Source organism: Medicago sativa, chromosome 3, assembly GCF_051527215.1.
Source record: "Medicago sativa cultivar Bolivia chromosome 3, Bolivia_mono, whole genome shotgun sequence".
Taxonomy (NCBI): domain Eukaryota; kingdom Viridiplantae; phylum Streptophyta; class Magnoliopsida; order Fabales; family Fabaceae; genus Medicago; species Medicago sativa.
Genome location: NC_140751.1, coordinates 20,615,687 through 20,630,142, shown reverse-complemented (window position 1 = coordinate 20,630,142; position 14,456 = coordinate 20,615,687). Strand labels below are relative to the sequence as shown.

The following is a 14,456-nucleotide window of genomic DNA, read 5'->3' as shown; positions in this document are numbered from 1 at the left end:
TGTAAACCATTTTTTTGTGATGTTTCTACAACAACAAAAAAAAATTAAAATTTTAACCAAAAAAAAAAAAGTAAATAATAAGGAAACTACTTACGCTATGTTTTGAACTCCAAGGTTGACAGATATAACCATCTGAAGTTTTCCTATCATCCTCCCTGAATGAGTAAGATGCTTCCACCTGCGCCACATGATGAAATTCAGAGAACTTCGTATTCAGATCACTTTTATACTCATCGCAAGGTTGATCTCCATTAATCTTCTTTGCAGCTGTTCTATAATATGTTCCAACTTCATCTACGACGGCCATATATATCAAGTGTAAACATTGAAATTCCATAATGCGAGCAAGATATTGTCAAAAGCTGGATCAGATTCTGGCTCATCATGCTCAGGCTGGTTGGATCCTGTCGGAACAGATTCTGGTGGATCAGCTTGCTCTGTCTCAATCCCCTCAGTCGGACTCTGTTTTATTGTAACAGCTTTGGTTTCTTCTTCAGACAAAAGATCCACATATTCATTGTAACTTCGCTTCAAAATAGAAAATACGAAGTAGGATTGAAAGATGCTAGAACCATTGACAAATAGTGTTTTCTCAATGGGCATGACACAATCAGTATTGACTGCTTTAAGTAAAGGGTCGCATCTCATGCTCTTCACCACCTCCATCGCATCCTTCAAAAGAAAATCATTCAACCGAAACTCACTTTGCAACTCCATATTTTTCACTAAAGCTGTTTTTCCCTTCACTAAATCTAAGAATACATATTTGAAACAGCCGGTAAGGGCCAAGTCAAAAAACAGATAGAAACCACCACCAAAGCGACTCTTCAAGTAATCAATCAAGTGGTCTAAAAACTCGGACTTCGACATCCACAGGAGTTGTTTGTTCTTCTTCGAAGAAATATAAACGAAGAAGCTGAAAATAAAAAATAATATCAGCCAAAATTTATTATGTAAATGTGATTAATGTCAATATTTCAAATATCTCTATGGTACCTGGACCAATTTGGTTGTTGCTCAAATTCTTCGATCCTTTCAACAATATCCTTTTGCAATAACACAAGTTGACATCCAATTGATAGATACACTGGAAAAATTAGGTTAAGCCTGAATGAAGGGCAAACTCGATTTGGTTCTAGTGTATCATTACTGTTAAAAAAAAAATAAGACATAACAATCACAACTACTACAACATTGTTATGATTCTACATATCGGAAACCAAATAAAATAATAATATATCCAAATTCATTATACAATAAGAATAAATATAAATATTGTAATTATAATTTAAAATAGAACTGATCAAACAAGTTGAACTTGAATCCTGACGTTGACACATGATTTTGGAAGAATCACGTAGGCGTTTCCCTCCTTAAATAATCCAGGACACACAAATTCCACCCGATTGGGAGTATCAGCGCCACAATTCTTAAAATAAGACCAAGTTTCATCAGAGGGTTGATCTCCAGAGGGTTGATCTCCAGATTTAGTCGCTTTAGTCGCTGCTACAATGAACAATGAAGTAAAACCACGAATAATAGGAAAACTGATTTTTAAATCTGTTCCTTTTCGTGAAGTATTGACAACCATTGTAAGTGTCTCAAAGTGGAGTTTTAGAGAACGACATGCTTTGTTTTTTAGAATCATATATGACTGATCGTGGTATAAGGGCCAAGAATCAATCTTCTTATCTTTCGGATCCTTACTTTCAAGATCGTAAGTGAAATTATTATTCAGAAAGCGTCTAAGCACATCTCTATCTAGCATCTTGCAAGATCTGTGTGTGAGTGAAAGACGATACGAATTTAACAGAGAGGGGGAAGAGATAACAGAGGAGAAGAACTATGATGAAGAGAAGGGTGTGAAACGGCGCACAGAATAGGGTTTGGGAGAGTAGTAAAATCAATCTTCTTATATATAAAAGTGTGAATACTTTTGCCCTAATTTTAACCTAATACCTATGCTGCCTTTTACTGGATTACCCCTAAGTTTTCCTCTTCTTCTTGTTAATACAAAATCTCCTAATTTCAACTTTCATAGGTCTTTAGTCCCTACAAATTGCATAATGTTTAGGGTACATAGCATTTTTGGTGGAATTCTATCATTTTCTGTTTTTTTTTTTTGGTGATTTGAATGATTTTATAAATGTTTCAGGTAAGTTATTTAATTTTTTTTTATATATATAAAAAATTAAGGTGAAAGGATGTTCTTATCGTTCACACGGTTTAAGATCGAGAAAACTTGAGCTTAAATTCGAACTCATAACTTTCAACATCAAGACTTGTCTGTCGTTTTACATTGGACCAAATCATTGGAGTTGGTAAGTAATTTAGGATGATGAGAGTGAACCAATAATTTATTTATAACCATTCTTAATAAAGATAATAAAATTAATTTGTCAAAAAAACATGGCTTAATACATCCTCAGGTCCCTTAACTTATATTTTCTTCTCACTTCAGTCCCTTAACTATTAATTGTGTCAATTTGGTCATGTAAGTCCTCTTCCGTTTACTTAGTTGGTCCAATTTTATTAATTTTAAATCCCTACAAATGAAGACCGTTGGATCAAGCAAGTTCATCATATCTTACCATGTACCACCAACACCTAAGTATCTGAAATTTTATTTTTAAAAATAATATAAATCCATTTATATTAATAAAAAAATCTAAAAAATTGTAAAATTAATTTTCAAAAAAAAAATCTAAAAAATTTGAAAAAAATTCAGGAATCTTTTTTTTAAAATCAGGAATGTTTTTTTTTTTAAAATACAACATTAAACATCATTTTCGATTCAATCACAAATCGTCTTCAAATCCACTTCCAAAGTTACACATAATCCGAATTTGTCCATAAACGTAACAGATCAAGTGATCTCAAGCCAAGAACAACACATAACCTAGCTGTTTCAGTTCGAAAACATCACAAACGGATCTGATTTCGAAAGGAAAAGGATGAAGGAGTTCAAAGACGGACAAAGAAGAAAAGGGAACCGAAGCTGAACCGGATTCCTTTTCCGTCGTATTATTCTTGCTTTTCTCCGATTTGAAACAAGAGGTAACAACATTTTCGCGTCTTTGTCCATCTTTATTTATAGAAATTTTCGAATCTTTGATGTTAGATCTAGGTCTTTTGGTTGCTTGTTTGTGAAATTTGAGTTTGGATTTGAGATGAGGGAAGAAATGCATATCTAAAACGGTGAAAATTTTTAAGATCGGAGCAAATTTTTTTACTCCGGCGGCGGCGCCGCCACCTAAAGGTGGCCGGCCACCGCGCCGGAGTGATGAAGTATGCCGGAGAAGATGAAGATCATCTTCTGTTTCCAGATTTTTTTTTTTTTTTTTTTAGTGAAGTGAGAAGTGTTTTGTGTTTAGATAGAGAAGGAAAGAAACCATTTAAGCCTTTTGCTGTTGTTTTTGCGTTTTATGTTGAATTTGCATTTTATGCTGATTTTAAAAAAAAAGATTCCTGAATTTTTTTCAAATTTTTTAGAATTTTTTTATTTTTGAAAATTAATTTTACAATTTTTTAGATTTTTTTATTTCAAAAATAATATAAATGGATTTATATTATTTTTAAAAATTAAATTTCAGATACTTAGGTGTTGGTGGTACACGGTAAGATATGATGAACTTGCTTGATCTAACGGTCTTCTTTTTTAGGGATTTAAAATTAATAAAATTGGACCAACTAAGTAAACGGAAGAGGACTTACAGGACCAAATTGACACATTTGATAGTTAAGGGACTGAAGTGAGAAGAAAAAATAAGTTAAGGGACCTGGGGATGTATTAAGCCAAAAAACATTTAATTAAACTTTCATTACTTTTCCTCCATTTATAATTGTTTTATTAATTTATGTGAAATGGCTTAATATGATAATATTTGTAACAAATACTCCAATGAACTTATATATAAAAGAAGAAGAAAATGATGTTTGGTACGATGTTTTTAAAAAAATGAAACTTAATAAGACGGTTCAACCACTCGAATTGTAAATTGATATTATGTTCAGGTTGGTTGTTTGAACAAATCAAATATGGTTTTATATTGATTTGAACGATTTAAAATAATTGAATCGTGATATAGATGTTTATGACGGTTCGATGTGAGGCTTTATTATTAAAATATAGTTGATTTGGTAGTAAACAATGTAAATCAATTTTATATTGTTTAATGTTGGCATTTTAAAATATCTCTAACTCGTAAAATAAGTTTCCGTAGAAATATATTCTTTACTCAACAAAAAGATTAAATTAAAGAAATTCAATTACTTTTTAATTAATGTTAAATAAATACATGAATCAAATATCAATGGGTTATAACACAAGTGGTTGGCGTAAAATGTATGTAAGTCTTGTAAATCAAATCTTGAGGTAAATAATAAAAAGTTTATTTATCAAATGGTTCAAATTATTAAATGTAAAGAAAAAAGTTGTATGAACAAAATCAAATATTTTTGGTAAAAAAAAAAACTAACTAATGTTTTCTATTGGTGTGCATTTGATTATTGCTTCCTCCCTCATTTCTTCAGAATATTTTTCTAGTGTTTCCCTGATAATAATATATTGCAAAAGAAGACCGTTACAAACATGCATAACAAGAAGAATGTAATAAAAGTTTTCATCCTATAAAACATGATAGCTTCTTATGAGAAGGATAGTTATAGAGATAAAACAGGTAAAATAATTCTTAGCACTGAAATGGTGTAACCCTATATAATTCTTAGCTCTGGACATCACACACAACACATATAGTGGTAATAATTTCTAGATATATAATTGATTTTACGTAAATACATGTGTGTCAGTGTCGGACACCGAACGCACTTTCAATTTGTAGTAGCAGTGCTATATAGGTCACCACCACTTGAGGACTTTGATATCATTGAAAAATTCCCAAATACTCCAATAGGACAAAGAAAACTTAGTGGAGATTGGCTATCTGATGTCCTGATGCATATTTACAACATTGCACTCCAAACACTTGTATGTCATATATTCACTTTTCAATGCGGCCTATTTCAATACGGAACTTCTTAGAATTTGGGTGGATCTAACTCAACCTTACAAATTCGACTTGTTAGGTGAAGGATGTCTTCCACTTATAACTCATTTTCAAACCATATCTCATCTAATGTGAGATTCTTAACACACAACCCTCTTGCTCAGGACTGGACATTTGTAGCGTAACATTTCCCTAATAATATAATGCAAAAGAACCATAAAAACATAATAAAAAGATTGTAATTGAAGTGTTGAAATTATCTTGCTTTAAACAAAGATGAAATCTTGTTATGAGAAGGATAGTTATAGAGAGAACAGAGGCAGAATATTTCATTCAAATGGTGTCATGCCGTTAGACGTCACACCAGACACCGACAATGACACTGGTGATAATTTGAGGAAATAGAAGCAATTGAATGTAAACACATGTGTCGGTGTCCGACAATGGCACGTCTTAGACACGAGACGTGACTTCAATCTAAAGTGTAGGTTTGAGGCCCCAAAAAGTCCATTGGGACAAAGAAAACTTAAAGGAGACGAGACTACCTTGTATTCTGATGCATATTTACATCACGGTTCTCCATCACATTAAATAGATATTTGGATATATGGTTCAATTAAGTTCTTATTCGATATGTACAGAATGAGAGTATAAGTCTACAAGTTTTGTTAAGGTCAAAAAGAAAATGGGGTAATCTTTGTCTAAGGTCCTGCAATGTAATGCTTATTTTGATTTAATCATATTCAGACACCCTTTGCTCAATGTGTTGGTCAGTTCAGCAATTCAATTATACAATATACCTGAATTCAGGAGGATTTTGAGGCCACAAATCTAATTTTCTGTTCTGAAGATTTGAGGAAGATCATATCATTCCAATCTAGCTTTTGTTCCTCAGACGTAACAAATGCTTGACCATACCCTTCAAGACTTCCTAATTTTTGTGCCCATCTTTTTTTCTCATGTAAAGGAAGATCGAAAAATCTCTTAACTTGATTCCCCATATTCGTAAGGGCTGTGACTCCATGATTTACTATCTGCTGGAAAATGTTCAAAATGACAAATAGGCACTACTCTGACTAATGTTTTTTACTGTATTGAGAATATAAATCAATAAGTTATGGATATGTATGAACTAAATTTGCAAAATCAAAATGAAATATGAATATAAAAACTTCAGTTATAAATATGACAGATTATACAGCTTGATCCAATTTTTATAGTATAAAGAGAGTATCCTCGCCCACAACTACAGAGATTAATCTCTCCTTTCACGAAGGATCACACGGGTGAAAAAGCTCTCCCTCAAGAGTTTTAATGCTGCTACATTCTTATGATTAAATTCGATTTAAGACTATTAAAACAAAATCATCTTATCCGGTCGCTATTGGGTAAGCTTGATCCATTTTAATTATGAATTTACCATATACACAATACAATTATAGGTATCAAAATATCCAAAGCAGTAAACAAAGTTGGTGAGCATAGGGGCGCCAAAGAATTACTAATTGTACGATACCACGAATCCGTACCCCAAATTCTTATAGTGCCAGCACCCTATTGGTCTGGACGCTCAGGAGCTGTGTATTGTACCTCATGAGCGACATCCCACCGTATGGGCAGGAACTAGCCAAGTAGACACTGTTAACTCTCAAAGCGCCTTCACACTTCGGCCTTGATGCTTGGGGGCTGCGTATAATACAACAAGATTAGTATCCCTAAGACATACTAGTAGACATCAAGATGGACGACCGACCTGGAGAGGTCAAGTGACTGACCTGTCGAGCCCAGTTGCTAACTGAGTATGCACATAACGGTTTGAGTGTCGTGTCGTGTCATTTCACCTGAGGGTCGGGTGACCAACCGACCTAAGGTCCTAAAAGCACTGATTAACCTGAGGTTCCAGAAGCACTGCCAGCTAAGGGAGTAGACATCAAGATGGACGACCGGCCTGGAGAGGTCAAGTGACTGACCTGTCGAGCCCTGATGCTTACCGAGTATGCACACAATGGTTGAGTGTCGAGCCAGCTCACCTGAGGGCCGGCTGACCAACCGACCTAAGGTTCCAGAAGCACTGGCAGCTAAGGGCAGCAACGACTGAAGGGCACATAAGCTACCAGAAACCTATGGAGTACTATATAAGGAGGACACTCTCTCACCGGGGGCCGCCTCCTAGGTCAAGGCTAGACAAGAACTACATGGCCTTGATTCCCCTGTCAGGCTATACTCTAGACCAGAACACTAACTAAGAATTTCAGAGTTAAACTCCACCTTAAACTAATATAATCCACTAATTTATTTTTGTATTTAACCCTCTAATTCTCATAAGACACCTTGATAATTAAAGACTAACCAAAATTTCTTTATAAAAACAAATGGCAAAAATTGCTAAATGGAATTTTTGCTACTATAAATAATTGGAAGTTAACAGAAAAAAGATTACTAGTGGTTTCTTAATTTGTAGTACCTGAAAAACACCCCAGTTTTTACAAGCAAGATGAAGCTTAAGAAGCTCATCTTGTTGTGTATCAGCGTTGACCAACTTGGCTTTATCTATTAAAGGTATGATAAGAGATGGATCAGAAGAAGGAAAGGTGCTGAAATCATCATCACCATCATCTCTTAAGTACCTTTGTGGCACTTTTTGTTGATTTTGAAGTGCTAGTTCTTGAACACTTGGAACTGCAAGTAATGATTCTAACTCTTAGTTTTTGATTCCATTGTTAAATTCTGTTCAAGCTTTGACAAGTTTATTGCACTTCTTGTTTTAGTCAAATGGTGATGTGCGGTCCAATGCAATATTTTTAGTTTTATATAGTATAATATTGTTTTACCTTAAATGTCTAGCTATATGATTTTTAAATAGAAGAGTTACATTTCCTAAAAAAAAATTGTAAATTGAAGAGTTGTAATGTTTTTATTTTAGTTCCTGTAAATATTTTGACTTTTTTTTTTTCAGTTTCTTAATTTATTTTTTCAACATTTTGTCCTCTAAAAGTTTTTTATTACCATTTTGAGTTCTTGATTTTAAGTCAAATCTTGTATGAAATTTTGAATTAGTTTTTGCATAAATGTTTATAATATTATAAGAATCTTTCTAAAAAAATAAAAAAATTATTAGAAGATTAATTAAGTATGAATTCTTAAGCGCAAAAGACACTAAAATTCATGTCTAATTTATCCCAGGGTAAATAAATTTGAATTTTGCACAAGATAATTATACGATGTGCTAAACATGTTTACAAAAAAAAATTCAATTTTTGAATAATCCACATGAGTTGACTTAAATTGGTTTCAAAAGTGAAAAAAAAATTGGGGGAGTAAAAGTCAAAGAAAAATTTTAAGGGTCTAAAACGAAAAAGTTGAAATACCGATAACAACAAAAACATATTTAATAAACAAAATTCACACAAATGATTTAATCTAAATACAACTCACATGATAAAACGATCCGCTCAACATAAAGTATAGATCTCATTAAAAGTTTCTATTTTGTCAACCTCTTATCGCTTTAGAAATCATGCTTCTTTTGATCTTTTTTTATTGTTTGGTCACCTCATATCACTTCATAACTTGTTATTACCCATTGAACCTATTTTATCATGAGTGATTCACTTTTTCATAGGCAGTAGTCCCATCTTAGTCGATGTGATATGGACTTTCTCTCTAGTTGTTAATCATTTCGTCTAAAGATCAACTAAATTTTCATCCGTGCATACATGATCCACTCTTAAAAATCCAATAAAGAGTAACTCTCTAACAGTGTGGTGTTTACGACATATTTGTCATCTCTTACTGTTATAGTAACAGTTCTCCATTTTTCGATAGTGTTTACCTTGATTTTTGGTAAACAATCGCTGATTTAAGATTCATTACTTGCAAAATCAACCAGTAAATCTTTGGGACATATCGGGTTTGTTATTTTCCAGAAAATGATGAATGTTCTGGATATTTTTGTATAAAGGATGAATATAACCGTCGAATTCAACAAAGGTCAAATTGTTCGAAGTTATCTTAGAAGGAATAAAGTAAATTGCAATGGAATTTAAAGGAATAAACATAAATTGCATTGATTGAATGAAAATTGGTATACAGATTCATACATTCTGACTTGTTACTCGTTTCTTTCTAAATGCGGATAGTTGAGTGTAAGTTTTTTGTATGGTTGAATTGTGACATGTTTTTCCTATGAGAAACTAATATTTATACTAGAAAACTAATTACACAGAGACATTCGAAATTAACTGCTTTCGACTCCTTCTTTCCAGTCGAACCATGACCTTCAAAACAACATTTCTTTCCAAGTCCATACATTCGACTAGACCGGCACGACGAACATATTAACTTTTCTTCAAAGTTTAAGTCAAACTTCATTGACTGCATTTATTATAGTCTGTCAAAAATACAGGCTAACAGATAGACACAATACTATCACAGTGAATCAACATAGCTGGTAACAATTCTTTCTATAAGGGAATCTCTACTAGCAAGAATTTCAACCAAATTACTTCTTTCGTTGTAGACTGAGCTAATATTGTATGTTTGTTAGATTTCCAAGAAACAACTCCTCTTGTGATACTAAATATATAACAATTGATCACTTTGGAATCATCTGATAATATGTTGACTAAATTAAAGGTATCTTATATGTACAACATAAATTAGCTTGTTTGTTGTTTTTATACCCAAGCAAATGTTGTTAACTGTAAATGCATATTGTTGTGAACAATTGTCCAGGAAAAGATACGAGGGACAAAACCCTAAACCTCCACAATAAATATTGAGACCCTTATGCTTGTGGTTCGGTAAGTTCACTCCACACATGCACTGGAGGAACCAGGAGGTGGCAAGGGGGCGCCACGGCCACCCCGTCTTAAAAACCTAAAAATTACCATAATGCCTTTCAATTAATATGAAAATTATCAATGCCATTTCATTTTCTATTCCTCTTTTATCTGAATAGCAGATTTAGTGAGCAAGCAATGGACTTGTTGACACTAAGTTGTGCATTGTCTCTTGAGGATAGATATGTACTCTTATTGAAAAATATTATCTCAAGAATTTTAGTGATCAAGAGAAGATTAATTTGTCAATTCATCTTCGACATTTCCTTTTTGATGCTCGCCAATCATCAACTTTGAAGAATTTATAAACTATTCAAGAATTATGCTCATGTTTGGCTGCCAATGGACAAACCAAAAAATACTTCTTGATTGATAGGTTGTTGCGTCTTATTATGACTCTTCTTGTTTCTACAGTCACAACTGAAAGATCTTTTTCAGCAATGAAAATTATTAAGTCTAAATTGAGAAACAAGATAGGGCCTGAGTTTCTAACAAATAATATGTCAATTTATATTGAAAGGAAAATTAGTGGCTGTATTAGTTCTGAATATATTATTGATGATTTCAAGTCATTCGGAAAGCGTAAAATGTCACTTTAAGTATTTAATGATCGACTTTATATATTATGTAGTTTAAATTTTGAATGATAGATTTTTTGTTTATTACAACTTAAATGTGTTGTATGCAATATGATTTATATATTTTAGTTTATTTTGATGGCCGCCATCCCAATTTTTTTTGTCTGGCTCCGCCATTGTACACATGTACACATATCGTCCCACACGACTCATTGATTTGAGCGTCAGAGCACGTGTAGGTACACTATTTTCATTCGTTAGGAGAAAAGGAAGCAGACGATGGAAGTGTCCTACCGAAAGGTCATTCAAACGCCGCCATCAACCTAAAGATCTCATGTCTTAAAGGATCAGTTTTCAATTCCATTCATAATGGATTCTATCTTTTATGTTTTCACTTATTAAGATTAAGATAAGATGATAAACGTTTTAGTTTCATTTTAAAAAAACGCATATATGAAAAAAAGATATTTGAAATGAATAAGATTTGAGATGTTTTAAACATTAAATCCTGAGACCTTACAGTAAAAACGAGGGCCCTCGCTAAAAGTTTTAGTTATATCAAAACCCTAAACCTTCAAAAAAAAAGAAAAAAAAATCAAAACCCTAAAATAAAATTGTCATTGTAAACTCTTGTCTATCCTCTCTCTCTCTCCGACGGCAGCAGAAGGTTGTATTTCTTTCTGAGAAGTCAGTCGAGACGGTTCGTTCCGATCCATCCAACCTGGTCGCCCATCTTGTTTTTTCTTATTAGTTTTTTTGTTTTTAATTAGGTTACATTTTTTGATTCTTCGAAACAAAAAACATGGTGAATGATACATAGGTTTTTTTTTTTTTTTTTTTAAGAATATTTATTTATGACATTGTTTGATCCATGAAACCAACCACCCTTAGTGGGATAAGGTTTGGTTGTTGTTTGTTGTGCTTATAATTTCAAGGCTTTTATATGTGCTTGATCCTTTTTTTTATTATTTAATTTAGAGAGTATAGTTTCATGTGGATTTGAAGGTTTCATATAACTTAATGACAAAATATCAAGATGTTTATTTCATTAATTTTTTTGTTCTCAGAAAACAATGATGGGGACACGAAGGCAACGAAAGGAGGACGGACAACTTCAAGACAGGATCAGTGATTTGACCGACTGTCTTCTCATTCACATATTGTCCTTTTTGAACACCAGAGAGGCCGTTCAAACTTGCATTTTATCCAAAAGATGGATCAATCTCTGGAAGTCGCTTCCCACTCTTACATTAGATTGTTACAAATTTAGTAACCACCAAACCTTTGAAAATTTCCTTTCTATGTTTTTGTCTCTTCGCGATCACTCAACCTCTCTCTGTGATCTCCTTTTGCACAACTATCATTGTCATTTTAGGGACGGTAGCATATACCAAATGGTTATAGAATATGCTTTCACTCACAATGTCCAACACTTTAAAATCGATTGCACTACTATTAAATGCTTTCCACCGTGCTTCTTTTCATCGCACACCTTAACGTCTCTTACTCTTACTGGTGTACTTCCCCATCGCTATGACCAAATATTTCCATATTCTCTCAGTTTCCCAGCATTAACCACTCTATGTCTAAAGCACCTTGCCTTTCGTCGCAACGATGATGGTTGTGTCGATCTCTTTTCCGCATTTAACATGTTGACTACTTTGATCATTGACAAATGTGTACTTCTGGATAATGCACAAAACCTTCGCATTTCGAGTACCAAGCTTGTCAATTTAACTATATGTGTGTATGATTTCTTATCTAGTTGCAATCCTAGAACTGCCAATTTCGAAATCTATTTTGGAATCGAGTTATATGCTCCAACACTTCATACCTTTGATTTTTACGGAGGTCAATATATTCCAAAACTTTTTGGGAGCAAGACCGATCTCTCTTCTATCAAACAAGTAAATATTAATTTAAGGAATTGTATGGAGGATAGCTTTAGGGAGAACCCATCAATTCTATTCAACTGGTTTATTGATCTTGCTAATATCGAATCATTAACCATCACTAACCCTGCTCTCAAGGTACTTTATATTGTAACATTGATGCTGCTTTTTATATAATTATTTTATTAAAAACGCGACTTGCAACTAATCCTAATACTTCATGATTGCTTAGGTTCTTTCCTGCATTAATTATGACTTATCGAAGATCGAGTTCCCTTCCTTGCGTAACTTGAAGTCACTGAAATTAAACGGGTTCGTACGTCCTTCATTGTTGCCTGTCATAGATTTTTTGCTTCAAAACTCACTTTCTGCAAAGGTTGACTTCACTTCAGGTTTTCTTACAGGTGCTTCCAACAACTTTTTTAAAGATAGATTTTGATTTCGTAATTTCTGTTTTTCTATGTTTCTGTTTTTATTTCCCACAATGTCTTTCGTTATAATAACTTATTTTCGGCGGATAAATTACAAAACCCTCCTTTTTTAGAATAACAAATGCGTGTCTAACGCGTATGCATGTTGATGTGTGCATCTTGAATCACATGTACAACTAGTTTGAGAGTTACAAAATATTCATTTACAGCTGATATAAAATAAGCTTTAGTTACTAACTTGTAAAAAAAAAAAAAAGCTTTAATCTTTTTAATTCTCCATGTCTATAATTCTAATTATTCATTCTTACTCTAAGAACTTCGTAGCCATGAAAAGCTGAAACTGAGAAAAAGTGATTATCATTAAATTGATCAATCCTGTTATAGATTATGGCTTATATACAAGTTGGAAGTGACACCTTAGCGTAACTAACTTGTAAAAAACCTAATGCGGTCTAAATGAAACTGAAATGCACATGAAATTCAAATTTACAAGATGTAACTTGCGCCCTAAGTAATCTCTGGCATATGTTCTAAAACTCCTTCTTTCTTGTCATTTTTGCCTTGCTCTAAACAATTAAAGTAAACAAACCCACATGACATCATGTTATAAATCACTTTTTTCATATTACTTAGTTCAGGTGTAATTTATACGAACTATACATGATGAGAAATTTTCTGTTTGTTTGCGTGAATCGAATTTGGATGTATATATAATGGTAATGGAATTGATTTTCCTTGAATGTATTTCCATGAATGTGTGTGTGTTTGTTTGCATGCATGCAACTTGAATGACATGAAAGAGTAGCTTGATTGAATTAACTTAGAGCTTACTCTGTGTGTGTGTGTGTCTTGAATCACAAGACAAAAAGACTTGTGCACAAAATAAAATCATATGTGCTTAAATTAATTTTCCCATAGATAGATTTAATTTTAATCTTGTGTCAAATTCCTTTGCAATTTTCTAGAATAATCTTGTGAATTTATTGCTTTGACTGTCTGCAGAAAAAACATGGTGAAGGATACAAAAGTTTTTCAATGAATATCGGAATCAAGAGATTCCTCGAAGTATTGATACATTATTACAAGAACACTTTTGCTTATGTCTACTTACTAGACTTATTTATTTTCGTGTCCTTTACTAGACTTAGAGGGATATGCTACAAATAATTTACTCCCCTAAAAGATGGCAACAGATTCATTATCAAGCACGTAGTAGATTTTCTTTGTTAACCATAAGCTTTTTGATTCCATTGTTAAATTCTGTTTAAGCTTTGACAAGTTTGATTGCACTTCTTGTTTTTTCAAAAGGGATGTGTGGTCCAATGTAATGTTTTTACTTTTTTTTTTTTGACAAAGTAATATTTTAATTTTCTATAGTATAGTATTATTTTACGTTAAATGTCTAGCTATATAATTTATAATTAGAAGAGTTGTATTTTCTAAAAAAAAAAAAAAAATTGAACTGTGAAACATGCCTGTTTGGTTTGGCTTCTGAGAAGCAATTCTAGCCCAAAATCAATTCTCTACAGTGCCAAAAGCAATTCTAGCCAAAAACAACGTGTTTGGTTCAGCTTTTCAGAATTGCTTTTATCCTCCAAAAGCAATTCTCCATGAAGCTACAAATCCTAGCTTCTAGCTTTTCTAGAATCAATTCTCCTTGAACAACGTGTATAAGTTTGTATATTTTATTATTACAACATGTTATTTT

General features: G+C 32.8%; 1 protein-coding gene across 5 annotated transcripts in view; it reads left to right on the top strand.

The window, feature by feature from the left end:
* LOC146936292 (uncharacterized) overlaps nucleotides 1-14,456 on the top strand; it is a 25,955-nt gene extending 11,499 nt beyond the window's left edge. For 2 of the 5 annotated variants that reach the window (XR_015030534.1, XM_085751225.1), the window contains exon 6: nucleotides 12,550-12,721. Coding sequence is in view for 3 of the 5 variants with exons in the window: in XM_085751221.1 (XP_085607347.1) it covers nucleotides 11,499-12,455; nucleotides 12,550-12,721; nucleotides 13,751-13,764 (1,143 nt within the window). In the remaining 2 variants the exon portion in view is untranslated. Of the gene's footprint in view, nucleotides 1-11,322; nucleotides 12,456-12,549; nucleotides 12,722-13,750 lie in introns of those variants that run through there. The other 3 variants (XM_085751222.1, XM_085751221.1, XM_085751223.1) reach the window with 3 other exon arrangements.